The sequence below is a fragment of the Carcharhinus amblyrhynchos genome, chromosome 8, assembly GCF_965287045.1.
Source record: "Carcharhinus amblyrhynchos chromosome 8, sCarAmb.v2.hapA, whole genome shotgun sequence".
In the NCBI taxonomy this organism is placed as follows: domain Eukaryota; kingdom Metazoa; phylum Chordata; class Chondrichthyes; order Carcharhiniformes; family Carcharhinidae; genus Carcharhinus; species Carcharhinus amblyrhynchos.
This window is the reverse complement of record NC_137331.1, coordinates 30,351,323-30,379,058: the sequence shown is the minus strand read 5'-3', so window position 1 is coordinate 30,379,058 and position 27,736 is coordinate 30,351,323. Positions and strand designations below refer to the sequence as shown.

At 40.2% G+C, this 27,736-nt stretch overlaps 1 protein-coding gene across 2 annotated transcripts in view; it reads right to left on the bottom strand.

Annotated features, from left to right (window-relative positions):
• The window catches only part of LOC145346497 (arf-GAP with SH3 domain, ANK repeat and PH domain-containing protein 1-like), a 320,720-nt gene that overhangs the window by 57,841 nt on the left and 235,143 nt on the right, over positions 1-27,736 (bottom strand). For both annotated transcript variants that reach the window (XM_080193831.1, XM_080193832.1), the window contains 5 exons: positions 27,470-27,603; positions 20,070-20,161; positions 18,850-19,036; positions 10,255-10,340; positions 2,767-2,882 (listed from right to left, as the gene is read on the bottom strand). In XM_080193831.1, coding sequence (XP_080049957.1) covers positions 2,767-2,882; positions 10,255-10,340; positions 18,850-19,036; positions 20,070-20,161; positions 27,470-27,603 — 615 coding nt within the window. The remainder of the gene's footprint in view (positions 1-2,766; positions 2,883-10,254; positions 10,341-18,849; positions 19,037-20,069; positions 20,162-27,469; positions 27,604-27,736) is intronic.

Sequence of the window (27,736 nt, the reverse complement as noted above, 5' to 3'; positions counted from 1 at the left end):
AGGTTAATAAATTCAGTGCATAATACATACAACTTCAGAGACAGAAAATACAATGCAGTCAAAAATTCCTCATACGGTAATTTTCTGAAATAACTATTCAGTGTAGATTATACAAATTCATTTTTGTTCTAAAATATGCTGACAAAATAAATTTTTAGACTGTTTAATAAAAATACAATAAAACACATTAAAGAACCACAAATGGTCACATGTAAATTTCCATTTACATATTGAGATTATGCACAACTGAATGTATTCACCAACTTACCATAATTTTACTTTGCCGAAACACTAAAATATTGTTGAAGATTGGCGAATTGTGTAAATATAACAGGAAATTGTGACTTCTATTTGATGGGACAACAACTTAATTAGTAATAATTTGTTTCCATTTGCGATCTTCTATCTACCTCTTGTATACATGAAATATTGCATGATTTTATTCTTCCAGTAGTGTAACAGGTGCTTCCTTTAACACTTTTCCTTTTTTTTGATACTATTGTGACTGACAGAGTACATGTCACTTTTGTCACAGTTTTCTGACTTTACTAACCACTGATCCTCTACATTTGGTCTTCATTTGTTGTCTACTCATCTGAAGACCTTCAAGGTCTGCCTCCAGTCTAGGTGACATTCAGGTAACAAGATTCAGGATATTGCACTGATTAAAAAACTTTGAAAAAAGCTTATTTAATGTACTTGTTATTTTTGCATTGTTTCACTATAGCTGGCTTCTACAGCTATCTTTTGTCCATTTGCAGGTTTCCCTATGCACTGAGCTTTGACAGCCCCCTGCCAATTTCCACTATTCTTGGATCTTTCCCCTCCTCCACCAGTCCTCAGGCTTTGGCTGCATGTCCAAACCAGATTGTATATATATTTTTGGAAATTGGTACATACCTGCCTAATATATGCAACAGGTAATTTTAATATGATTTAAATCCTATTAGTGGGCCCGGGATTGAAATCTCTGGGCCCGCTAGCCTTTCCCCACTCCTGCCAGGAATGGTTCACTCCAGCGGGGTTTACTATAACTCCCCACTTGTGGGGAGCTGGTGGTCCGACCCCGCTAGAGTGAAGGTGGGACGGAGGCAATCAAGGCCCTCAGAGGGTGGGTGCCCCCCTGTGCATTACCACCTATGCAGTGCTAGTGTGCCAATATTGATGGGGCATCTTGGCACTGCCCACTGAGCATGGGGCAGTGCCAAGGGGGCAATCAGTGGGGATGGGTGGCCCCACTGCGATCTGCAGTAGGTATCGGTGGGGGAGGGACGGAGAAAGATTGAGGTGGGCTGGGATTTGGGGGGTTGGTAGGATAACAATGTGGGATCACGAGGCTGGCCACCCACCGAGCTGGCCAGTAATCAGGAGGTCCACAGACAGGGGCCACTGTGCATTTGTCAATCTCAGCGCTGACAGATAGGCGCATGCTCTGTGGCCCGCTTAGCGCAATGCTGCCGACCTCTCCAGTGGGAATAGGGCCCACCCACTGGTTTCTAGACTGAATCACGCTAGTGCACTCTGCAGTGCACAGAGTACGGGAGATTCATTTTGAAACTCTCGCTGCAAAAACAGAGTGATTTACTCCAGTTTTATGCAAATTCAACACTGAGAATTTTTTTGGGACAGTCCCACTCTGGATTGTTGCAATCAAAAGCACCCTACTGCTGTTAAAGCATACTTGCTAACTCTCAGATGTTCTGTTTGCTGGTTGGATATCATTCTAAGTTATTCAAAACAAAAGGAAAGAATACTGCTGGAGCATTTTAAATTCAACATTCCCATGGGTAAAGCAGCAGTACAGATATTATGGATTAAAATCACAGCTACAGCAATTAGCAGCTGTCTTTGTTGTCTTCACATCAAAGGTGTCTTTTGCATTGGTAGAGTGTTCTGCTGGGGAAGAATCGCAAGCAATGGCCTTCTACTAAGAAGCAATGGCATATTGAGATCATGGTGTGAGGAATGTTGCTTACGTGACTCTTCCTACTTGAGCACTATGAGCCAATTCCATGCATACGTTGGGGAGAGAATAGAAAGAGCATGGAAAGTTGATAATCTGCCTATGGACTAAGCCTAATTAGATCCCTTAATTCAATAATGCCATTCTGGATGCTGTTGATTCTTGGAGGCTACTTTTCTGTCAATCTGCAGTATGTGGAATCAGTTGAAAAATGTGCCTTTATTGGTTGTTTAGACTTTTTCCTTGGAACTTGTTCTTCTTGCAAATTAGATAGTGATAACTAACAGGTTAGTGAAAAATGATAAATAGAAGATTTTGAAATTATTTTTAAGCATGGCAGAGAATAGGAGATAAAGAGTAAAGTGAGAATGTATAAAATGGGATGGTAAAAAGTCTTGACAACACCAGGTTTTAGTCCAACCGATTTATTTGATAATACTCACAAGCTTTCGAGGGGATTGCCTCTTCATCAGGTGAATGGAGAGTTCCTGGTGTTGTCAGACTTTTTACTGTGTTTACCCCAGTCCAACGCCGGCATTCCCACAAAATGGGATGACCAGGGAAGAAGATCATTTACATTTTTCAAATTATTTAGATTATATTTCCGATGTTTGTTTTTATAGTATATTGCTAATAATACAATCTTAAGGCTAGGATAGACATTGAGTAGCTTTAACTTTGCAAAATCTTCGCCATACTGTTTGAGCTGAATATTGGACCAAGGAGTTAAGTTGTTTGCTGGGCTCTGCTGGCAGTCATATCTAATAGGAAATGCAATTTAAAGTCATCAAGAGCACACTCACCTAGATTTAAACTTGGTTTTCCCCGGAGAAGCAATTTTAAACATTCCACTTTATCCATAATGCAGCAGTAATGTACAGCTGTGTTTCCTTTTGTCGTTGGTTTGTCCAGATTGCCACTGTACAAGGGTGAAAGAAAATATCAATGTAAATTATTTCATTGCATCAAATGAATGTGATATATATTCATGTACTAAAGCAATTAATTTTCATAATGAATATAAAAATAGCAGTGGGGTTGCATTTTTTTTTAGCTTCTTTTTTCTATTATAGTCTTACCACACAGCTTTCCCAATTGATAGGATGTACAAGGGACTTGGTCCCATCTGTTCAACACTGAAACTTCTAATCCTGTTCTATAACTAGACGCTCAAAGCTACATTTAGACAGGTAACCTTTTTATACTCTTACATTTAGTCATTTCTATGGGGAACCTCCTCAATCAAGTATGGCTAAGAATGGATACTCAGTGTTTGGAGAATCGTAGGTACCTACCTGTACCATGCCACACTACTGGAAGTTAGCACACTGTACAATAATATTTGTACTAAAATTATTTTAAACATATATCCACTTGATATACAAAAGTACTAGATATAAAACAGCTATAATCTTTAGCAAAATCACCTCAAATCAACCGACGAAGCACTCAACTGATTGTAGAGGGACACTTAATGTTATTAACTGACTGAAATCAGAAAAACTGTGCAGTAATAACGAAATACAGAAAATTCAATGTTGGAGCTTAGAAATGGTTGAAGAAACTGGTTTCTATACAAGAAAAAAAATGCAAGACTACAGGTATGATCATGTCAGAAAAAAATTCTATTTCATTCAGATGCCTATTACACTCTCAATTGATGTGATAGATTTGCAATTATCATTATTCTCTCTGAAATAGATAGTGAATAACCTGTTACTATGCTGCAAAGAGACATGAAATTTGTTAAGTGAGAAAGTATGCAAGCACAAAGAAAGATCATCCCTGAGTGCAGATAGGCACAGAGATTGAACTTGGGAATTTGAATTTCAGCTAATATGAGTATATGTTAAGCACACAAGTAAACAATCATGATGACAATAGCTCATCACTGAGTGCACCTAGTCAGAGCTTTAACTTTGGCATTTGTTGAGGGAAGGAGGAGGAAAACAGTGGTTAGCACTGCTGCCTCACAGCGCCAGGGGCCCGGATTCAATTCCAGCCTCAGGTGACTGTGTGGAGTTTGCACGTTCTCCCAGGCTGAGCTGATTTCTTGCGGGTACTCTGGCTTCCTCCCACAGTCCAAAGAAGTGCAAGTTAGGTGGATTGGCCACGCTAAATTAATCCTTAGTGTCAGAGGGATTAGCAGGGTAAATGCATGGGGTTGTGGGGATGGGGCCTGGGTGGGATTGTTGTCGGTGCAAGTTTGATGGGCCAGGAGGCCTCTTTCTGCACTGTAAGGATTCTACAATTCTATGAAAACAGGTAAGTAATTGGTTGATGAGTATTTTACTCATTTATCATTCAAAATTCATGTAATTTATTAGTAATTGTCAGATTTAATTAGTAAAGTTTACTAGCAATAGTAATGCTCATGGGATATAATATGGTTTATTAATGATAAACTATTTAAGAGAATTAATTATCACATAATAAAGTTGGCAGGACAGATGATGCGTTGTGACTGTAGAATGAGGAGTTTCCTGGACACCAGTGTGATTGAAGGTAAATATGTTGTTCTCAATGTCAGCCACTTGAGGAGTTTGGTTCAGGCTACTGAGCAGGGGGCAAATCTGCAGACACTGTGATGCATCGGGAGGAGGGTGGGGAGGATGTTACCGTGATACTTTATCCCTGGAGGTGGTCACACCCCTTTGGTTAGGGTCATGGATAGGTCAGTGTGATTGCAAGTGAGGTAGGTAAAGGGACCAAGAAGATAGGAGTAGCTTCAGCTTTTGCAATTGTCAAAATAGGTTTGAAATTTCTTCAGTTTCCGGGGACGTAACTGGATGCTGCAAAATGGATGAGCAAACTGGTCACAGCACCATGGTAGGGAAAATCATCCAAGTGGGAGAACTTAATGGGAATATACTGATAGTGAGGGACAGTAAAGTTGGGGGATTGATAGTGTTTACTGCAGCCAAGAGTGAGTTCAAACCACTGTGTTGCCTGCCCAGAGCCAGAGTTTAGGACATCTGTTTGGGGTTAGAGAGAAATTTGCAATGGGAATGGGAGAATCCAGTTGTCATGGTCCACGTTGGTATCAATAATATAGACAGGACTAGAAAATGGGTTTTGCTTAGGGATTATGAGTAACGAGAGGCTGGTTAAAAAGCAGAACCCCAAAGGTAATAATTTCTGGATTATTATCTGAGCCACGAACAAACTGAGGTAGGGTAAATAAGATTAGAGAGATGAATATGTGACTCAAGACTGGTGTGGGAGAAATATATTTTGATTCATGGGATACTGGATCTAGCATTGGGGAAAGTGGAAGCTGTATCAATGGGACGGGGTTCACCATGCCAGTACCAGTGTTTTGAGAAGCTGTATAACTAAGGTAAAGAGGGTATTAAACTAGATAGTGGTTTGGGGTGTGGGATGGAAAATCATGAGGAGATGTAGTAAATCTAAAGGATAACAATGAGGGTAGCAATTTGGGTAAAGATAAAGGTGAGTTAAAGACTATGTATCTGAAAGTGTGCAGGACTCACACTGCTAGAAATAAATGTGTATGACCTAATAGCAATCACGAGGATGTGGTTACTGGGTGACCAAGACTGAGGCTGAATATTTAAAAGGTATTTGATATTTTGGAAAGACAGGAAGCTATGAAAAGATAGCAGAGCAGCTCTGTTAATTAAGGATGCCATTAGTATAGTGGTGAGAGATGCAAGGTTAAAAAAAATCGATCATGGGTATGGTTTATGGGCCCTCCTAACAGTAGTGAGACTGTAGCACAGAGCATACAGAAAGAAATAAATGAGTTATAAAAGGAAGGTACCGCAATAACCATGAACTAGTATTTTAATTATAACGGTATAAAAGCAGAGCTGAACTGGGAAACTAAATTCAAAGATAGAGTTGGGGAGATATTTAATAATTCTCAGCAAAGATTTATGCCCGTAAGAAAGAAAGATTCTCTGAGAAGGATAAATAAGAAATTAAGGATTGCATAATTTTGGAAGAAACACTGTACAAATATGCAAAGTTTAATGCTAAGTCAGAAGATTAGTAGCTTAATATCTGTCATTGGGAAATTGTTCAAACCCATTAACAAGTTGTTATAGCAGGATACTTAGAAAATTATAATGTGGTCAGGCAGTGTCAACAAAGCTTTGAAAAAGGAAATCATGTTTGACTAAATTATTAATAATAAGCAAAGTGGAAATAAAAGATATTGTATGTTTGGATTTCCAAAAGGGATTTGATACTACACCATTTCAGTTTAATACACCAGGAAAGAGAACATTGTGTACAGGGTAACATTTTGGCATGGATAAATGATCGTTAGTTAACAGGAAGCAGAAAGTAGAGATAATGAGCGCAATCTTCTAGCTTGTCACGCTGGTGGTATCTTCTGGTCCTGTCAATTGCGTACCCCACCGCCTGTTTCCCAGTGTCATGCAGTGGAATCAATGGAAAAACAACAGGACTTGTTGATGGTAGTGGGACCTGAAGATTCCAACACTGGCCAATGAACATCACCTCCCACCACTGAAAGAAATGTCACAGGGAGGCCAGAAAATCCCAGTGAATAAGTCTTTTTTAATTTGGCAAGCTGCAATTAGTGAAGTGCCACAGGGATCAGTGCTGGTTCCTCACCTGTTTATAATCTACACCAATGGCATCAAACAGGGCTGTGTGCTCGCACCCACACTGTTCAGCATGATGTTCACTGCCATGCAGAATGACACCTCCCAGGACAGTGCAGCTGGGAACAGCCTCAAGTACAGAGTGGATGGGAAGCTCTTCAACCTGTAGAGACTTCAAGCTATTACCAGAGTAAAAGAGACAGTTCTGAGAGATTTCCTCTTTGCCGATGACTGCGCCCTGTAAGCTGGCTCAGAGCCAGAGATGCAAGTCAGTATGGACAAATTTTCCACGGCTTGTGACAACTTTGGACTCACCATCAACATTAAAAAGACCGAAGTCATGCACCAGCCTGCTCCTTGTGCACCGTACACAGAACCCATAATCACAATCAAAGGGCAGAAACTACACGCAGTGGACCAGTTCACTTATCTTGGCAGCACCCTCTCCCAAGCAGTGACTGTTGACACAGAAGTTAACTGCAGAATAGCAAAGGCAAGTTCTGCTTTTGGTAGACTGCGCTCCACTGTATGGGAATATCGAGGAATCAGCCCAGCAACAAAACTGAAGGTCTACAGCGCCATGATACTCACTACCTTCCTGTATGCCTGTGAAACGTGGACTGTGTATCGAAGGTATGCAAGACAGCTCAATTATTTCCGCATGACTTGTCTTCGCAGAATATTACGCATCCGATGGCAAAGACAAAGTACCAGACACTGAAGTTCTCTCTAGAGCAAATCTACCATCAGTCCACACACTGCTGATGAGCACGCAGACCCAGTGGGCAGGTCATGTCGTCCGCATGTCAGACGAGCGCATACCCAAGCAGCTCCTCTTTGGGGAACTCTCTGCTGGAAGACGCTCGCAATGGAGGGCAGAAGAAATGTTTCAAAGACACACTCAAGGCCTCCCTGAAGTCGCTTGACATTGACACAACCACCTGGGAAACGCTGGCACAAAACCACCCTACCTGGAGCTGCCTCACCCACAAAGGCTGTCAAGCTCACAAAGCAAAGTGTATTGCTGAAGCACAACTTAAGCACGAACTGCGCAAGTTCAGGGCCACCAGCACAACAACTACAGTATCTACACGTCGGTCCAACACGTGCCCGAATTGGCCTGATCAGTCATCTTCGGACACACCGCGACCAGCCTCAAAATAACTAATGGTGTCGAGGTTCGCATCGATGACAATGGACGAACAACAACAATAACCTACAATATCAATGATCTGGACTAAGAGAAGGAATATAATGGTAGCTACTTTGTTGATGGCACCCAGATACATAGGAAAGTAAATTGTCAAGAATGATAGAGTAAGAATGATAGAGTTACTGCAAATGAATATAAACAAGTTAAATGAATGGGCAAAAACTTGGCAGATGGAGCTTAATGTGCGGAAATGTGAATTTGTCCACTTAGATAGGATGAACAAAAAAAGTGCACTATTTAAATGGGGAGAGATTGTAAATCGCAGTGTGCAGAAGAATCTGGTTGCGTTGGTACATAAATCACAAATTATTAGCATGCAGGTACAGCAAATGATTGGGAAGGCAAATGGAATGCCAGTTTTTATTTCAAGGGAAATGGAATATAAAAGTTGTGAAGTATTCTCACAGCTGAGCAAGACATTGATGAAACCACATCTGGAATACTCCCCAAACAAGGAGACAACATGCAGTTTTAGTTTCCTTATTTGAAAAAGAAGATATAATTGTGTTAAAAGCAGTACATAGAGGCATCATTCAACTCATGCCTGAGATAAAGGGCTTAACCAATGAAGAAAGATTGACCAGGCTGGGCTGATACCCACTGCAGCTTAGAAGAATAAGAGGTGATCTTACTGAAACATTCTAAGGCAGCTTGATAGAGTAAATACTGGTCAGATGTTTCCACTTGTGGAGAAAACTAGAACTAGAGGTCTCCCTTTTGGGACTGAGATAAAGATAAATTATTTCTCTGAGAGTCGTTAGTACATGGAATTAAGTTCCCGAGCAAGCAGTGGAAGGTCCTTCAATTGATTCAAGGCAGAGTGAGACAAATTTTTGTTAGGCAGGGAAGTTAAGGGTTATGGAAGGTAGACAGGAAAGTGGAATTGCGATGCCAGCCAGATCAGCAATGATCTTATTAAATGGTACAGCAGGCTTGAAGGGCCAAATGGCTCCTAAGTTCTATGTTAACTACACCATCTAAATACTAGAAATAGATCAATAATCTCAATCTCCTACAGATAAAGACAAATCTATATTCTAAAAACATCATATATAGGAATATACCTTTGAAGATACCTTTGTGACTTTTATAAATGACCTGGATGAGGAACTGGAGGGATGGGTTGGTAAGATTGCCAATGACACAAAGGTTGAAGGGGTTGTGGATAGTTTGGAGGGATGTCAGAAGTTGCAACGAGACATAGATAGGATGCAAGACTGGGTGGAGAAGTGGCAGGTGGACTTCAACCCGGATAAGTGTGTGGTGGTTCATTCTGGCAAGTCAAATGGGATGACGGAATATAATATTAAGGATAAGACTCTTAGCAGTGTGGAAGATCAGAAGGATCTTGGGGTCTGGGTTCACAGGACTCTCAAATCAGCTTTGCACATAAAGGATGTGGTTAAGAAAGTGTATGGTGTACTGGCCTTCATCAATCGAGGAATTGAGTTTAGGAGTTGGGAGATAATATTGCAGCTGTATAAGACCCTGGTCAGACCCCACTTGGAGTACTGCGCTCAGTTCTGGTCGCCTCATTACAGGAAGGATGTGGAAGCCATTGAAAGGGTGCAGAGGAGATTTACAAGGATGTTGCCTGGATGCCTTATGAGGATAGGCTGAGAGAACTCGGTCTTTTCTCCTTAGACAGACGAAGGATGAGAGGTGACCTGATAGAGGTGTATAAGATGTTGAGAGGTATTGATTGAGTGGATTCTCAGAGTCTTTTTCCCAGGGCTGAAATAGCTGCCACAGAGGAACAGGTTTAGGGTGCTGGGGAGTAGGTACAGAGGAGATGTCGGGGTAAGTTTTTCACTCAGAGGGTGGTGGGTGCATGGAATCGGCTGCCGGCAGTGATGGTGGAGGCGGATTCGATAGGGTCTTTTAAGAGACTTTTGGATGCATACATGGCACTTAGTAAGATAGTGGGTTATAGGTAAGCCGAGTAGGTAGGGATATGTTCGGCGCAACTTGTGGACCGAAGGGCCTGTTGGTGCTGTAGTTTTTCTATGTTCTATATTAATACAATATTTTGAAGAGATCAGTACTATTATACATTTACAGTAGAAGTTGTATTTTATATTAGTGCAGTTCCTTATTTTTAGTGCTTTCTTTTTTGCTCTATTCATTAACATTTTATAATCTTCAGTAAACTGGTTAAACTATAAAGTATTTGAACAACCAAAAATACATTATTCTTTCCTATGGCAACTCTCATTGATTGGAAACTGATGTAAATCAAACAGTCCAGAATGAATGAACACTTTGTTTGGGAGGTTTGCATCATTTTTTAACTGGCAGGAGGTGTCTTACATGATATTTTGTTAATCCAAAGATGATGGTATTCCAGGATGAAAAAGTATCAAAAGAAGGTGTGCTTTACATAATGCCAAAGATTGCAGAGTGACTAAAATGAGCAACATGAGTTTAAGAAAGGCATTGGATGCAAATAATAGTAAATGCAATACCTAGTAAGTGATTTTTACCTGTTCTGTACAAGAAAGTCAACCAGGTGAAGTGAGGTCCGGTCAGCAGTTCGCACTGCTAGATGAAGCACTGTCTCCCCTGGCTCCTGTTTGTTAAGTAAACAACCAGATTAACAGTGTGAATTTAAATTACAATAATTCAACTAATAACCACAAATGCTGAGCTCTTTCTTGATATTAGCATACATAACACGTTATAAAGATAGCTGACTCACAATGACCGAGTAAGTCAAAACTACGTTTTTACCTGTGTGGTTCTAGCAATCCTTCACCTACGTTTTTAACACTTAATCTTTTTTAAAAGCTAGATTACACTGCAAGACTGTTGCCTAGAAGTACCAGGTCAGATCTAGGTATAAAGATCACGCAGGGAAACTGTCTAGAAAATGATAGAAAACACAGAAACAAAAGATAAAGTGAAGGCTTAAGATTCAGCCTGGAAACGACAATGAATATGAGGCCAAAAAGAAATCACAAAAGGTTACAATGCTCCAAATAAGCATGTGGCGTGCAAGTGGAGGGTAGTGAATGTTGCATTTTTGTAATCATATAAAAGCATAATTACTCATAAGACATTGTGTAAGCATGTTGTTGGTTCATTTATTGAGACTAGATACATGAAAACATTTATACCAAGGTAGAAAGCATGAAGATCGGTGCGTGGTCTGCTCAAAGGCAAAAGTGAAAGCAAGACTGGATTGAATGACACATTTCCCTTCTAGTGATGTCATGCTGGAGTCCCTTAAAGGATATTGCAACAACCCTCTCTATTTTTAAAGTTATGGTCCAAATTCCAAAGATATATATTTTGCAGTACATGTTCATGTTTAATTACCATTACACAAGTGTATAGACCTGATTAATATAGAAGACTCTAAAGTATCGAAGCAATCTGCTGGTACAGTCAGATCTTCTAAAGGAAACCTTGTCCAACAAGGGCATACACGCGGTGGGTTGTGCGAGGGCTGCTCTTGGATGTTGCTTCGAGAGTTGCCTAGTGCTTTACGTCATTAGTGTATGCTTAAACTGGACCATCTGATGGGTGACACGACAACTCAGTGACTATCACTGTTTGCTGTGCAGATACATGGATTTGGGACAGTGTCTGCGGGAGTTTGCATTCTCCCCGTGATTGCGTGGGTTTTCGCCGGGTGCTCCGGTTTCCTCCCACACCCCAAAAACGTGCTCTTAGGTTGATTGGTGTAACAAATTATTCCTAAATTAGTCTTCCCTCAATCTTCTCCAATAGGCGTAGACAAAGGTCATAGGTAGAGGAGGGCACTCAATGTTAAAATGGCGGCGCGGGCTCGTTGGGCCGAAGGGCCTGTTTCCCATGCTGTGTTGTTCTTTGTTACCTTGTCTGGAGGTTTCTTTAATTGCTCACAGTGGTCTGTGGGACTGTCATTCCTCAATGTTGTTCCTGGCTTAACTCAGGAGCTAGTCCTCGATGCAATAGAACTGCACGGTAATTAAGGAGCTGGAATGCATCCGAGTTGTCCTCTTTTACAACTCACCATTGCATATTTGTGTGTGATGACTTCATAGAATCTCGGTTCTGAAGAAATCCTTGTTATTTAGGCTGGTTGCCTTCTGTGGGATCCTGGATGAAAACTGATCCCAACTGTAAACTTTGCAATTTGTACCCAAATTATTACTTGCATGTTGATCATGGTCTTTTGCAATTTTAAAAATTGCTCTCTAGTTTTTAAGAGATCGAATGGGTAAGTGTAGGTAACTTAGTGTGCACTGGTCTGCCAAACATGAGCTCTGCCACGATGGAATAGTTGCACTGAAAGCACCACTTGCAGATGCAACAGTGCAATGTGTAAATCTTGCTTGGTCTATCAACATTTGAGAATGAGGGATTTTACCATCTGAATCATTTGTTCAGCTTGGCTGTTGGAACTAGGGTAATGAAGAGAAGTATTGTGATTGATAATCCATTGCTCATACATATCCTGAATTGACTTACCAATAAATCACGGACCGTTATTCATAATGATCTATCTAGGCACACCAAATAAGTTGAAAATAGCACCTCAAGAGCACGTGTGACTGTTACACATTTAGTATTCTGCAAATGCCAAATAATAGGGTATTTGGCAAAGTAGTCGACAATGACTACGACAATGACCTTGGACATTAAAGAGATTAGTTGCAATTGTGGACTAACTTCATGGGGAATCGGTGCTTCTCTGTGCTGACTTGGCATATGCACATGATGTGCTTTACACTTCCTGGTGATTACATCAATGTTCAGACCCAGCAAACAGACCACCTTTCTCGTGAGTCTTCCCACCTGACCTACACCCATACGAGTGATGAATTTGTTGAAATATCAGGTCACAAGGATTTCAGTAATATTACATACTTGCCCTTAAAAGTGACTCTCCTTGAGATGTCTGGCTCATCCCAAAAAGGCCAAATGGTCTCATGTTCGTTGGCATGCTGAACTGAAATCGTCATTCTCAAACGAGGGTTTCTGATAGAATCTTTCACTGTTGTTTCTTGTAACTGCTGGCAAGTGTGTTCAGCTAAATGCACCAGATCAATTTGTAGAACATCTTCAAATTCAATGTCAATGAAGTTAACTTGTAGACCTAGGATATATCTGCTGTTTTCGGTGGGTTAGGCAATTTGCAAAGTGCCTCCGATATGACCATTAAGTTACCTGGATTGTCCATATTCTCAATTGTATCTTTGAATCTTGATCAAGTGCCACCACAATCTGGGCAGTGTGTTGGTAGGGAAAAGCTCTCCAGTAGCTTGTGGTTAGATTCTACGACAAATTGTTTGCCAAATAGGTAGACATGAAAATGCATGATTGCAAACACTAAGGTTAATGTTGCCTGCTTAATGTTGGAGTAGTTGGACTGTGTTACAGAATTGTGTGTCAAATGCATCTGTTTGCCTTTTTGCAGTATGCGTGTTCCGAGACCTTGCTGAGAGGCATTGACTCTGGGGTTATCTCTCTCGAATCAGAAAATTGTGATGTCAGTGTTTCTGATAATGACTACTTCAGTACTTTGGAGAGATGTTGGTAATCTTCATGCCACAAGAAAACCACATTCTTTCTCCACAATTCATGAGGATGTTTTTTGACAAAATTAGCCTTTTTATAAATATTAACTACTGGCCAACCAAAAAGTATAATACAAAGTACATTATGGCCGATACAAAATATGAATTACTGAACTGATTTTATTAACAGTAGATTTTCTGTAGTGTTGATAATACATTGGAGGAGAATATACTGCCATATTTTTAAGTCATCTTCATGCTCCAAAAGTAAATTGTATCTTTGTAACTGCTACTTTCTTTTTGCTTCTTCTCTGGCATTTCTCTCTCATTTTGGTTATGTTTTCCTTCGCTTTTATTTCTAATGCCTTTGTCTCAATTTCTTCTTTTTTGCATTTCCTCTGCCTCTGTCTTGTTCTGCTTCTCTTTCTTGTTCCAATTCTTCATGAATCCTATGTTCACTGGCTTAAGTTGGTTCCCAGTCAAGTAACATTTTGACTTTGAAAATTCTCATTCTTTTTTTCAAAGCTTTCTATCGCCTTGCCCCTCCATAGCTTTGCAATCTACTTTAGCCCCATAACCCTCAGAGATATCTGTGTTCCTTTATTCCGATCTCCAACTACAATTGTTCCACCATTGATGGTCATGCCTTCAGTTGTCCAAGCTCAGGAATTTATTCCCACACCTATGCCTCCACTACCTCGCTTTCCTTCTTTAAGACCTACATCTGCGAATAAGCTTTTAGTAATATGACTTAATATCTCATGCAGCTCATTGTACTTTGTGTTACAATGAAACATATCGGATTCTTAAGGGGCGTGACAGGGTAAATGATGCAAGAACGTTCCCCCTCCTGGGAGAGTCTAGGACCAGGAGGCATTGTTTCAGAATAAAAGGGTGCCAATTTAAGACTGACATGAGGAGGAATTTCTTCTCTCAGACCGTTGAGTGTCTTTGGAACTCCTTGCTAGAGAACTACAGGGGCAAAATCATTGTGTATATCTAAGGCTGCGATAGATAGATTTTTAATCAGCAAGGATATCAAGGGTTACAACGAAAGGGCAGGAAAGTGGACGTAAGAAATATCAGCTCAGCCATGATCCTATTAAATGGTGGAGCAGGCTAGAGGGGTCAAACAGCCTACTCCTGTTCCTATTTCTTCTGGTGTTAATGCTCTGAAGAAATGTTTTGTATGTTTCAAAGTATTTAGGATGCTATATAAATGTAAGTTGCTACTGCCATTTACACTTGATTCCTTCATTGTTCTATTTGTGTGTGTTTCTGGGAGATAAATGGGGAAAGAAATATAGTCAGGGCTGGAAGCTTGCATTGGAGATAAGGAGGGATTGGGACAAGACAGAAAAACTTAGTAAAAGGGTGGTAGGAAGAATGGGGCCCATTAGGTACCAATGAATATTTACACATTAAGCCAGGGGCATGACTGAGGTATTTAGTGAATACTTTGCATCTGTCTTTAGCAAAGAATAAGATGCCGTCCAGGTCATGACACAAGAGGAGGCAATTCAGACACTTAAAAGGGTTTAAAATTCATAATGCGTGATATTGGATAGGCTAAACTTAAAGCTGATAAAGAACCAAGATGAGATGCATCCAAGGAAAATCAAAGGAATGAGTAGAAATTGCCATAATTTCTTATTCATTGTTACATTTAGGGGTGGTATCAGGATCGGAGAATTGCAAATGATTTTATAACCATGTTCAAAAAAGATACAAGGATAAGCCCAGCAACTACAAGCAAATTACAGTTAACCACGGTGGTGGGGGAGCTTTTAGAAACACAAATTCAGGACAAAATTAATAGACATTTGGGCAAATGCAATTAATTAAGGAAAACCAGCATAGATTTTTTTTTAAAGGGCAAATCGTCTTTAGCTAACTGGCTCAAGCACTTTGATGAAGTAACAGAGTGGGTTGATGCGTTGCTCTTATCTTCCCTCCAAATGCATGGGAAAGTCAAAATTCGGAATTATCTCATACTCTTACTTTTGAAGCTATTCATGTATTTTAATGCTCTCTCTAGCTGTTTTCTTACAGCATAAGTACTGAAAGAATTTCAGTAGGCTAAGTAATGGTGATCACGTAACTATCATTGATTGTCATAAAAATCCATCTGGTTCACTAATGTCATTTAGGGAAGAAGATCTGTTTCGCTTAAATGGTCTGGCCTACATGTGACTCTAGACCCTCAGCAAATGGGTTAATTGTCCTCTGAAATGATCCAGTAAGGGAAATGCAAGATGGCAACAAATGCATTCACAACCCATGAAAGAATAAAGAAATAACAATTCTTCCTGTTTTTTTCCAGAATCATGAAGCAGTGTTCCCGTAGAGAGAAAACACTGACATTACTGAAATAAAATCCAAGATAACTACTGCATGATCTTTCTGGATAGATGACAAAAATGGGCCAAATGACCTTCCTCATCATAGTTATCTTGTTATTTTGTGAATGCAGTCGAAAGGAATAAATTGATGGCCATACTAGATGGACAGCATGGTATTTTCCTATGTACTCGTTTAACAGAAATATTTTCTTGGTTTTTGCCTTGTTAACCAAAACAGTTGGGAGTAATGCTGTATTCTATAGTAAAATGAAAACCCGGGCCAAATTGAAATGTGGAATTTTTAAAAAATGTTTATTGACCAAAAACAAATGTTTTGAATGTTATACATATACTCTGCATACAGAACTGAGCAGTGAAACATGTAGGGGGCAATCAGTAAAAAAAATCCAAAGTGCCAAACAAGTATGAAAATGGGAGAGAATCGCATCCAATTTGTCAGCAAAAGAAAGGTTTAAATCTTATGCCACCCACAAGAAAAAATTAGGCAAAGTGTGATTCGCAGCAGTAGTGGGGTGGACAGCGTCTATTCTCGGCAGGATGATAGCTGCTAGAAGGTGCCATTGTACACGATCACCCAGTGCACTGTAGACAGTGTAAAGTCTGCAGTTGGTGCAGCAGGAGATATCTCATTCCACACCGTCTCCCCGCATTCTGTCTCAGGCTCACTAATAATATGAAAATTATGATTTAAGTATTTAAATCAGCTTCATGTTCAGGTCATGCCAGCAATCCAGTGCTGGTATCAATCGGCATGGCAAGCCAGCAAGACTGTTTCCGTAATTTCAGGCAGTTAAAATAGTGAAAATATAAAAGCAAATTACTGCGGATGCTGGAATCCGAAACCAAAAGAGAAAATGCTGGAAAATCTCAGCAAGTCTGGCGTTATCTGTAAGACGAGAAAAGAGCTGACATTGCGAGTCCAGATGACCCTTTGACAAAGCTAAAAGGCATAGAAAGTGGGAGATATTTACAATGCAGGGCGAGGGAATGAATGATGAGTCATAGCCACAAAACTCAGGGGAAAAGCTGCTAATGGCAGTCCACAGAAAGAATAATGGACGTGAATAATGGGAAATGGCAGAGAAGCTAAAATCAGAGGGTAAGCTGTGACAGATGAAGATGTGGGGTGGGGGGGGGAAAACGGGTGGGAGAGCGGAAAAGAGTTGGGTGGGGGTGGGGGGGGGGGAAGAATGAAGAAAGACAATAAAAGAAATAAAAGGTAGAGAACAGAAAAAAAATTAAATACAATGAAAACAAAGGGGCCGAATGGGGTGGAGCTAATCATCTGAAGTTGTTGAATTCAATGTTAAGACCGGAAGGCTATTAAGCGCCTAGCCAGAAGATACGATGCAATTCCTCCAGTTTGCATTGAGCTTCACTGGAACGTTGCAGCAGGCCAAGGAATGACACGTGGGCATGGGAGCAGGATCGTGTGTTAAAATGACAAGCAACCGGAAGGTCAGGGTCCTGACTGCACACAGACCGAGGGTGTTTAGCAAAGCGATCACCCAGTCTATGCTTGGTCTCTCTGATATAGAGGAAACCACACTGGGAGCAGCGAATGCAATAGACCAAATTAAAAGAGGCGCAAGTGAAACGTTGCTTAACCTGGAATGAGTGTTTTGGACCTTAGACAGTAAGCATGGAAGAGGTAATGGGGCAGGTGTTACACCTTCTGCGATGGCATGGGAATGTGCCAAGAGTGATGGCAGAGGTGTTGAGTACAGTGGAGGAGTGGACTAGGTTATCCCAGAGGGAATGGTCTCTGCGGAATGCCAGAGGGAGTGAAGGGAAGATGTGTTTGGTAGTAGGATCACACTGGAGTTGGCGAAAATGGTGGAGGATTATGCTTTGCATGTGGAGGCTGATGGGGTGAAATGTGAGAACAAGGGGGACTCTATCCTTGTACTAGGGGGGAGAGGAGGGGGTGAGGATCATGGCGTGGGAGATGGACCGCATGCTGTTGAGGGCACTGTCGACAACTGTAGACGGAAATCCATGGTTGAGGAAAAAAGAGCATATATTAGAAACACCACTTTGGAAAGTGGCATCATTGGAACAAATGCGACGGAGGCAAAGGAGCTGACAGAAAGGGATAAAGTCCTTACAGGATGTAGGGTGCGAAGAGATGTAGTCCAGATAGCTGTGGGAGTCAGTAGGCTTGTAATGGATATTGGTACATAGTCTATTTCCGGAAATGGAGACAGAAAGGTCAAGAGAGGGAAGTGTCTGAGATGGACCAGGTGAAAGTGATGGAGGGGTGGAAACTGGAAGCGAAGCTGATGAATTTTTTGAGGTCTGGACGAGAGCATGAAACGGCACCAAAATAATCAACATACCAATAAAAGTATTGTGGGAGGGGACTCAGGTAAGCCTGGAAGAAGGAATGTTCCACACACCCCATGAAAAGACAAGCATTGCTGGATCCATGTGGGTACCCATTGCTGCTCCTTTGATTTGGAGAAAATGGGGAGTTAAAGGAGAAGTTATTGAGAGAGAGAATGAGTTCAGCCAGGTGGAGAAGTGGTGGTGGTGGATGGGAATTGTTCAGGTCTCTTTTCAAGAAAGAAGTCCTAGTTTGGGATGGACACAAGAGAGATTGCACATCCATGGTGAATAAGAGGCAGTTAGGGTTTATGAACTGGAGGATGTCAATATGACGCATGGCATCTGAGGAATCCCAGATGCAGGCGGGTAGGGAATGGACCAGAGGAATGAGGACGAAGTTAAGAGGAAATAAATTCAGTGGGGCAGGAGTATGCTGACACAATGGGCCTACCACGACAGTCCTTTTTGTGGATTTTGGCAAGTAGGTAGAAGCGGGCTGCTGGGGTTGGGAGACTATGAGATTGAAGCTCTGGGGGGGGAAGGCATTCAGAGGAAATGAGGTCGGTGACGGTGTTGGAGATAATGGCTTGATGTTCAATGGTGTGGTCATGGTCCAGGGGAGGTAGGAGGAAGTATCTGAGGGTTGCCGTTCAGCCGCTGCAAGGTAGAGGTCAGTAAGCCAGATGACAATACCCCTTTTGTTGGCAGGTTTGATGACAATGTCAGGGTTGGACCTGAGGGAGCAAAGAGTAGAAAGTTTGGATGGAAAGAGGTTGAAATGAATGCGGGGGCAGAAAAATTAAGATGGCCAACGTCCTGTTGACCAGTCCCAATGACAAGATCGATGGCAGGTAATTGAAGTTAAATAGTTACCAGTTCTCACCTGTCCAAGATCTGGTAGTGGCTCCATTAGTTCAACTCCCTCTGCATAGACTTGAATTAGTGCAAGTAAATCCCTGGATTTCACAGATTCCAACAACTCATTCATCTTAGCTAAAGAAGAGGTGCACAATCTTTTGGCAAATTTATGATCTACATATTTTGCATGTATGTATTCTTTACGTGCAGTCCTGTCAAAAAGACAGCAGATTATGTGGGTGAATAACATGTCATAGTTCTTCAACAAAGATACAAAGCAGCAGTGCAACACCCAACAGATAATTTTTAAAATACATAGTTCAGTGGTGACCATTCTTATTACCTGAATATATTTAATAAATAACAAATCAATTCAACAATCCATACTATTATGCATCAGGTTTGCATTTTTAAATACAAAGGTCAATAGAAAAAGAGAGATCATCTTGATAAATTAGCTTACTAACTTCTTTAACTGTAAGCCCCCTTTTTAAAGCTATCAGTGAATACAAGGTGTACTTCATAGTGAATTAATAAAACAAATAATTAAAAATAATAGTTAAAGCAATCAAACAGAATGTTACAGATTGAAAATTGTGGTTTTTAGGTTTTCAATTGTTTGTGAAAAATGCTGGCATTAAGGAAAACACATTTTAGCATTGTTAGTTTGAAATCACATGACATTCCTTTATTTGTCACTTCATCACAGAGCAACCCATTTGTGGGAGGCCTGAAAATTTAAGTACATTCTCCATTTAAAAGCATTATCACATCTGACATTCAAGTATAACAAAATTGTAACAAATGGGATATGCTAGATCTGAGACTTTTAGATCTACTAAACTGCAATAATATTGATGGACCTACCTCACCAAATGCCTGTCAATTAATTTCCTGAAAAATATGGCTAACTGAAATACAAAGTGCAAGTCTATTATGTCACAAGCTGTGTAGGTGTGTCCATATCCTTTGAATAACCATTTCAAAAGTGAAGGCTAGGATTTTACCAGACCTCTGGAAATGGGTTGGAAGACAGGATGTTTGGTCAAATAGCAGCAGCCATTAAATATGTCTAAAGGTGGAAACAGCAGAGGCTCAGTTGCCAGCCAATAGGAGGTAGGCAGTCACTTTATTCAATTAACTGGCCTATTAATGATCATAAACTTAACCCAAACGATATGTAAATATGTGTTCCAGTTTATTGCCTTTTACTACTTTTAAATCACTTTTTCCAAGTGTACTTACATGTCACTATGTGGAATCGGCTTTGGTGATGGATGTGGCAGATTGGCTTCCAGAATTTCATTAAAACTGATATTTCCTACATTCTTGGCCAGCTAGATGCAAAAAATGTATTTATTTCAGTTCTTCAAGAAGACACAGAATGCATTTATTGCCATATAAGTAATGGATAACATCACATTGCTAAATTGCCAAAAGCCCATACTTCTAGCTCTTTGCTGTCATTAGGATCACATAAACCAGCAATGTTAAGACATCATTAAAATTTTAAATAAATTAGACATTTCAAAAATGACGGCCTTGACATTTCAATAAACGTAAACTGTGACAAACAACTGTGTGACAGCATTGACTAGAGCCTGAACTACTTTCATCATCACACCTCATGAAAACATTACAACTTATTTCAGGCAACCATCCTTCAAATTTACCTAATATGAATATAGTTTGCAGTTATAACATTTTTATTTTTGTCAATCCTACTACATCACAATCAGGAAAATGTATTGAGTTATGTTTTTACAAATAAATGAACAATACGGCCAATTAAAAATAATATAGCAAAGGATCCATACATAATAAATCAGTACCGTGTATTTTATGACAGATAAATATGCACTTTAATGTGGCATTGGGAGGTGAGAAGAACATAAGGATTCAGAGGTACGCTAGAGATTTTATAGTCGGCAAATATGGAATGAGGTAACCAACGGGAAGTAACAGATCCAACATTAGATGGAAGGGGTTTAAATCCCAACTGCTTCCATGTGTTAACTGTGAATATTGTGTTGCTTTACATCTAAAATTTAAAAAAAATGAACAGTTAACCCTTGACTGCTTACAGTCAACTGTAAGCAGTCAAGGATTAATTTAAGAAGCAAATCTTTTATTCTGGGATTTCATTGGCCACAACAGTGAGATATCAATGGCAGAGGTATTCACAGACATCTTCAACCTCTCTTTACAATAATCTGAGGTCCCTATCTGTTTCAGGAAGATGACCATCATTCCCGTACCTAAGGTAAACAAAGTAGTGTGCCTTCATGACTATCAGCTGGTGGCTCTGACAGCCATCATTATGAAGTGCTTCGAAAGGTTAGTCATGGCACAAATCCATTCCAGCTTCCCAGACTACCTGGGACCACTACAGTTTGCCTACTGTCACAACAAGTCCACAGCAGACACCATTTCCCTGGCCCTGCACTCAACTGGAAAACCTAGATAACAAGGACACTTATGTCAGACCCCTTTCATTGAATGCCACTCTGCCTCCAAAACAATTATTCCCACGAAACTCATCTCCAAACTCCGTGGCCTAGGCCTTGGCACCTCCCTCTGCGACTGGATCCTGAACTTCCTAACTCACAGACCACAATCAGTAAGGATACGCAACAACACCTCCTCCATGATCATCCTCAACACTGGTGCCCCACAAGGCTGTGTTCACAGCCTCCTACTATACTCCTTATACACCTACAACAGTGCGGCCAAATTCCCCTCCAATTCAATTTTCAAGTTTGCTGATGTCACCACTGTAATGAGTCAGGTCTCAAACAATGATGAAACAGAGTAAGGAATGAGATAGAGAATCTGGTGAATTGATGCAGCAACAATAATCTCTCCCTCAATATCAACAAAACAAAAAGAGATTGTCATCAACTTCAGGAAGCATAAAGGAGAACATGCCCCTGTCTACATCAATGGGATGAAGTAGAAAGGGTCAAGAGCGTCAAGCTTTTAGGTTTCCAGATCACCAATCTGTCCTGGTCCCCACATGCTGACTCTAGTTAAGAAAGCCCACCAACACCTCTATTTTCTCAGAAGACTCAGGAAATTTGGCATCTCACCAATTTTTACAGATGCACTATAGAAAGCATTATTTCTGCTTACATCACAGCTTGGTATGGCTCCTCATCTGTCCAAAGTTACATTTAAAAGTTAAAATAATCCAGTAGCTTCCTCTCATTTTCTTCAAGCTAGAATACCATTAACGGTATCCAATAATACATTCTATCTAACACTCAATCCACCCATTGGTGATGATTTTCTACAAAAGCAGAAGTAATATTAATTACATTAGTTCACCTGTTCCAATATTCCTTCAGCTCCTTTTCTTTCATGTACACATCTAATTTTGAATGTTGACATGGGTTAGTGTTTGAGGCAGACACTAGGAAATTAATTCTATAGCTTCACAATTCTGTTCTAAATTTCTTACTTTTAACCTTGTCTTTATGGTTTGCTTTTCATCCCTCAACCATTGGCTAAAACTTTGAGTGCATGTAGGTGTCTACACTGTGGAACATATGTTCACAAACAATTAAAGAGAGAACCACAGGGGTTGAAAAAGAGCTGTCATTGAGTCATTGAAGAGGAGGCAGTAGCGAAGTGAATTGACATTGGACTAGCAACCCATGGACACAGGTTAGTGCTCTGGAGACCCAGGTTCAAATCCTACTTCAGCAGATGGTGAAATTTGAATTGAATAAAACAAATCCAGAATTAAAAGTCTAACAATGACCATGAAACCATTGCCAATTATAAAAACCCATCTGGTTCATCTGATCTGGCCTACAGTTGACTCTTACATGCCTCCCTCAAAGTTAATTAGGGTGCACAATAAATGCTGACCCAACAGCAACGCACACATTGCCAGACTGAAATGCTGTTACTTAAATAAACTTGAAAAAAACTAAACTTTTATTAATAGGGGCATAGACTACAAGAGCAAGGAGATTAAAACACTGTTCAGCCTCAACTACAGTACTGCACCCCAGTCAGGGATACATAGATTGGTTGGGGAAGTTGGGTTTATTTTCCTTGAAGAAGAAAAGGTTAAGAGGAGATTTAATTGAAGTATCCAAAATCATGAGGGTTCTGGACACATAGGGAAAAATTGTTCCTACTCACAGAAGGATCAAGAATGAGAGCACACAGAATTAAGCTAATTGGCAAAAGAAGCAATAATGAAAGTAGGGGAAATGTTTTCACACTGACAGGTTAGGATGTAGAATGCACTGAATGACAGTGTGGTGGAGGCAAGTTCAATCAAGGAATTTAAAAGGGAATTAAACTATTATATAAGGAAGAATGCACAGGATCATGGAGTGAAGGTGGGGGAATGGCACAAGGGGAATTGCACATCTAAAAAACAGTATAGATACAATAGATCAAATGTTTTCTTCTGCGCTATAATAAATTTAGATTTTATGACGATAGATGTAGAACATTAAAGTCAAGAGGTAATAAAAAAACCTATAAAAACCTTACTGAGACCTAAATTAGAAAAAAAAACTTAACTCCACGAAACGGGAAGGTTATTGAGACTTGAGACCACTTAACAGACTCATTAGGATTCGCCCCCTAATTCCATACCTTTTAATTTTTTCTATTAATCCCCTAGGTGATACTTGCCATCTCCTATGTATTACTTGTCAAAGGTTCTCCTTAATTCCATGTACAATGCATCCATACCAACAATTCTAATTTCTATAGAGATTTAAGGGATGAAAAAGTGGAAGTTCTCATCAATTTATAGATTTTCCATTGATTGCAGTCTGAGGATGCCTCAATAATGCATCCTAAACAGAAGCACAGGGCCAATTTTAGTGACCCAGTCAGGCATGTTTTCTGCAAGGATGGGAAGCACATAAAATTGGATGGGTGCCCACTCTATCACCTTCCTGCCCACCCCCGAGCTCATTGCCATAATACTGGGGTGGGTGGCAACCAAAATTGGCAGCCAATTGCCATGAGCAAATAAATAATTGTGGGTCAGTTGGGTTTGTTAGCAAACCAATAGACCCTGATAATGCTGCCCAGGCCATAAAATGGTTGGCATGGGTTGTTGGGCAGGCTGCTTTTAAAAATAAAAAATTTCAAGGGTGGGAAGGAAGAGGCTACTATCTTTGGGGACCGATCTTTGTGGCTTGGGGGAGGAGAGAGGATCATTAGCTCGAACCCCTCCTGCTTCTTAGCCACCTGCTCCATTACTCACAATGCCCCGACCCTCCAAATCTCTCCTTAACCAGCCAAAACCCCCTCCTCAAGATGGGCAAATGGCTCTGGGATTCATTGGGCCGCCTTCTTCTTCTTGGCTGCAACCTGGCTGCGACTACGACTGCATTCTGGCAGCTGCTGGGATTGATAGAGATACTCTCGAGGGCAGGATTTCCTCCCTGTGAGGGGTGGAAATCCAACGCCCCCTAAATAGTCTGCCTGCAGTATGTTATGGCTGGCAGGTTGGCATGGAGTGAGTCACCTCTACGCTGACTTCAGGGTATGGGGAGGTAGCACCCACCCCATAATATTCTGCTCACAAAATCACCGACAACAATTTCTGCATTTCCCTCTTACTCAGTGTATGTGCAGATAGTTGCGGTTAGTTTCAATGAGTAATAATGGCCAATGTTGAATTTTTCGCCACCATCGATATTATAAAATCTGGGTCATTATTTCTTCACTCTCCCCACTGTGCTAAAAGACTGTCTTTCTAAACTAACAACTTAGCTCAATATTCTATATAATGTTCAACTAACTTATTCTATTTAATAATGGATACAAGCCTAACCTTTTAAGTTACATGCTCAAAGATGCTATGAGGGTTGTCACGCACGATCACCCCTTTAGATATTTGTACTGACTGCTTCCAGTTATTTCTCTTTAGCTCAGTACATGGTAATTCAGCCTTAATATTCTAGGTAATTCCCTACCACGTTAAAATTAGCTGGCCTGTCAATGCCCAGATTAACACTAACTGAGCAGCGACAGATCAGCCATGATCTTATTGAATGGCGGGGCAGGCTCGAAGGGCTAGATGGCCTACTCCTGCTCCTATTTCTTATGTTCTTATGTTCCTGCTAAAGATAATGAGTTCTACATCCACCATTCTCCAGTCTTCTGGCATATATCTAGATTTTGTTTCTTTTTAAACATTATTCCTTTTCCCATGATAGTTCTGTCTTGGTAATCCTACCTTGACTTCAATCTTTTCCTGTTTGCAACTGGTCCATTGAATTGGTATGTTAGATGATTATGAACTAGCATCAGGCAATACAATTTCAGACATTAAAATGCAAAGCAGCTCAGAATGTGTGTGTTACATCTCATCAAACAGCCAACTGTCCCTATTAAGAATATTACTGTAAAATTTTCACTACGTATTATTTGTAACCACTGGCACATGATTGGCTACGCACACACAAGTCCACCAAGAGATGTTGATGATGTTAAGAACCCACAAGTCCTGAGGGAAGCAGAATGTTAACAAATTGAATCAACTGAGCAAAACTTTACCCCTAGCCAGCTCAATTTCAGCAAGAAGAAAGCTTGATTTAGTTCCGCAAAATGGAGAGAAGCAAATGTAGAAAATCAGCTCCATTACTCTCTGGAATATCATTATTGAACTGGAAACATTAAAATGGGCCAAAAAACCTTCAGGAATGATAGTAAGGATGCAGGTCCAAAAGAGAAAACATCAAGGGGGAAAGGTTTGTTCATTTAGTCCTGCTTCTCTGAGCACTATGCAGGCTACTGTTTCCCCAAGAACAGGCAACTCTGCAGGCTACTATCTGCATAATAGTCTTCAACGATAGTGATGAAGAACGCCCTGTAGCTGTGTATGTAGTGTCCCTTTACCTGCTCTGGGGAATTGATAAAAATTTGCATAGCACACTTCACAAACAAATTCTCCCCCCATAAAATGGGTTTGATAAAGACAATGTTGAGATCATTGAATTGCTCTATGAAAAATAAACCATTTACCAAGTATGGTTAAAAAGTCCATAATGAACTTCAAAGAAGCTGAATGTAACAATGAACATTGTGAGTGTCTTACAAACAATTGTTCTAAGTGTGTAAGTTGAAGTAGTCTAGATGCCTGCTAACGTCACATGATGTGTAAAGATGTTATAAGAACATAAGAAGTAGGAGCAGGAGTAGGCCATCTAGCCCTTCGAGCCTGCCCCACCATTCAATAAGATCATGGCTGATCTGTCGTGGCTCAGTTCCACATTCCCGCCCTCTCCCCATAACCCTTAATCCCCTTGCCTATCAAAAACCTATCAACCCGCATCTTAAAAATATTGAGCGAGGCAGCCTCCACCACTTCAACGGGCAGAGAATTCCAGAGATTCACCACCCTTTGAGTGAAGAAGTTCCTCCTCAACTCTGTTCTAAACCGCACCCCCCCCCTTTATGGGACACTATAAACTATGATTCTCCTGTCTTAACGAATGTTGATTGACACTAACCACATTTGATGGATGAGCTAACCACTTTAGAAATCTACCACACTCCAGAAGTCTTCCACAGAAAGTGAAGTTATAGATCAATTGTTTGATCATCATTTCTCTTGAACTTTCATTGCGAGGCGCCATTAGAACTATAAAGTATCTCTCCAACAGCAAGGCACCAGAATCCAATGCTATATCTGCTGAGATTTATCTAGTTAGATGGCACCAACAACTGATATAGCTTATAGGTACAGAAATCCTGAAATTGTGGGTCTGTCACAGGCTGTGGCATGCCCACATCCCACAGGCAACATTCACTGAATTCAGAAAGAGATTCAACTCTTCCACTCCCTGGACACAAAAACAAAATCATAAAATGTTCCAATTTATTCAATTAGGTGTAAGTGGGTTTACAACAGCAATGTAATGAATAAAATTTGATGAATAGAACTGGCCTTGAAAAGATAATTTTAGATTAGCAGAGTAATGTCAAATGATTAGTGGATTTTTTTTATACTGAATTATTCAGTAATAATTTTAAAATACTTTTCCAGGATATTTTAGCTTCTAACTTCCACCCACGTGTATGTTTTAATCTTCAATTTGCTATATGTCTTTTTTTTAAGCTGGTGTCTGGATAACAATGATGTTATTCCAGCTCTGCATTTGGAATACCCTGGAAAGGCATTGGAATCAGTTGCAATAGAGGTGAAACACTTGCCAGAAATCACTAGGTCTCCTCAGTGAGGTTTACCTCAAGAACAAAGGTGAGCTGGTTATTCAAACTTTTGACACAATAGGTCATTCTGTACTCTTGACGGTAATAGTTTTAACAGACTCTATTCCTACAGTTTCATTGCTAATGTTAATTAACAATCATCATATTTTGACAATCTTCAATTTAGAAATTACAACCACAAAACTATTGTTTAAAATTTGTGGTCGATGTGACAGAAACCATTGTAACCTAACCTATTAGACAGCTGTTATTTGCCCTGACAAATATTCAGTTCCATTGATTCCAATGGATCTGACTATCAGAGAAAGCATGTAACTGGTAGTAGAGGCAATGCCTCATTATTTCCCCAACTGTTGTACATCTGAAATTTTGGAAATGGATTCTGACAAGCTAGCACTGATATATTTTTCTATATAATTACAATAACTCACCAAGAGTTCAGAGGTTCCTAATTTATCCAGTTCTAGGGACTGTATTCTGGAAATATGGACTCCCATTTCTCTATGTATTCCAGAACATTCTATACATGTCAAAATTCCTAGGTTGGTTGACAGCCAAGTAGGATCTGCAAAGAAACAAAAAATGACATTTATCAAAATGTACATGCTTCATGTGTAAACTCATGCAATGCTCACTAAAATCCTCCTGTAAAACATTAAAGAAAATTTGTAATAATTAAGTGAAGCTTCAAATTTACT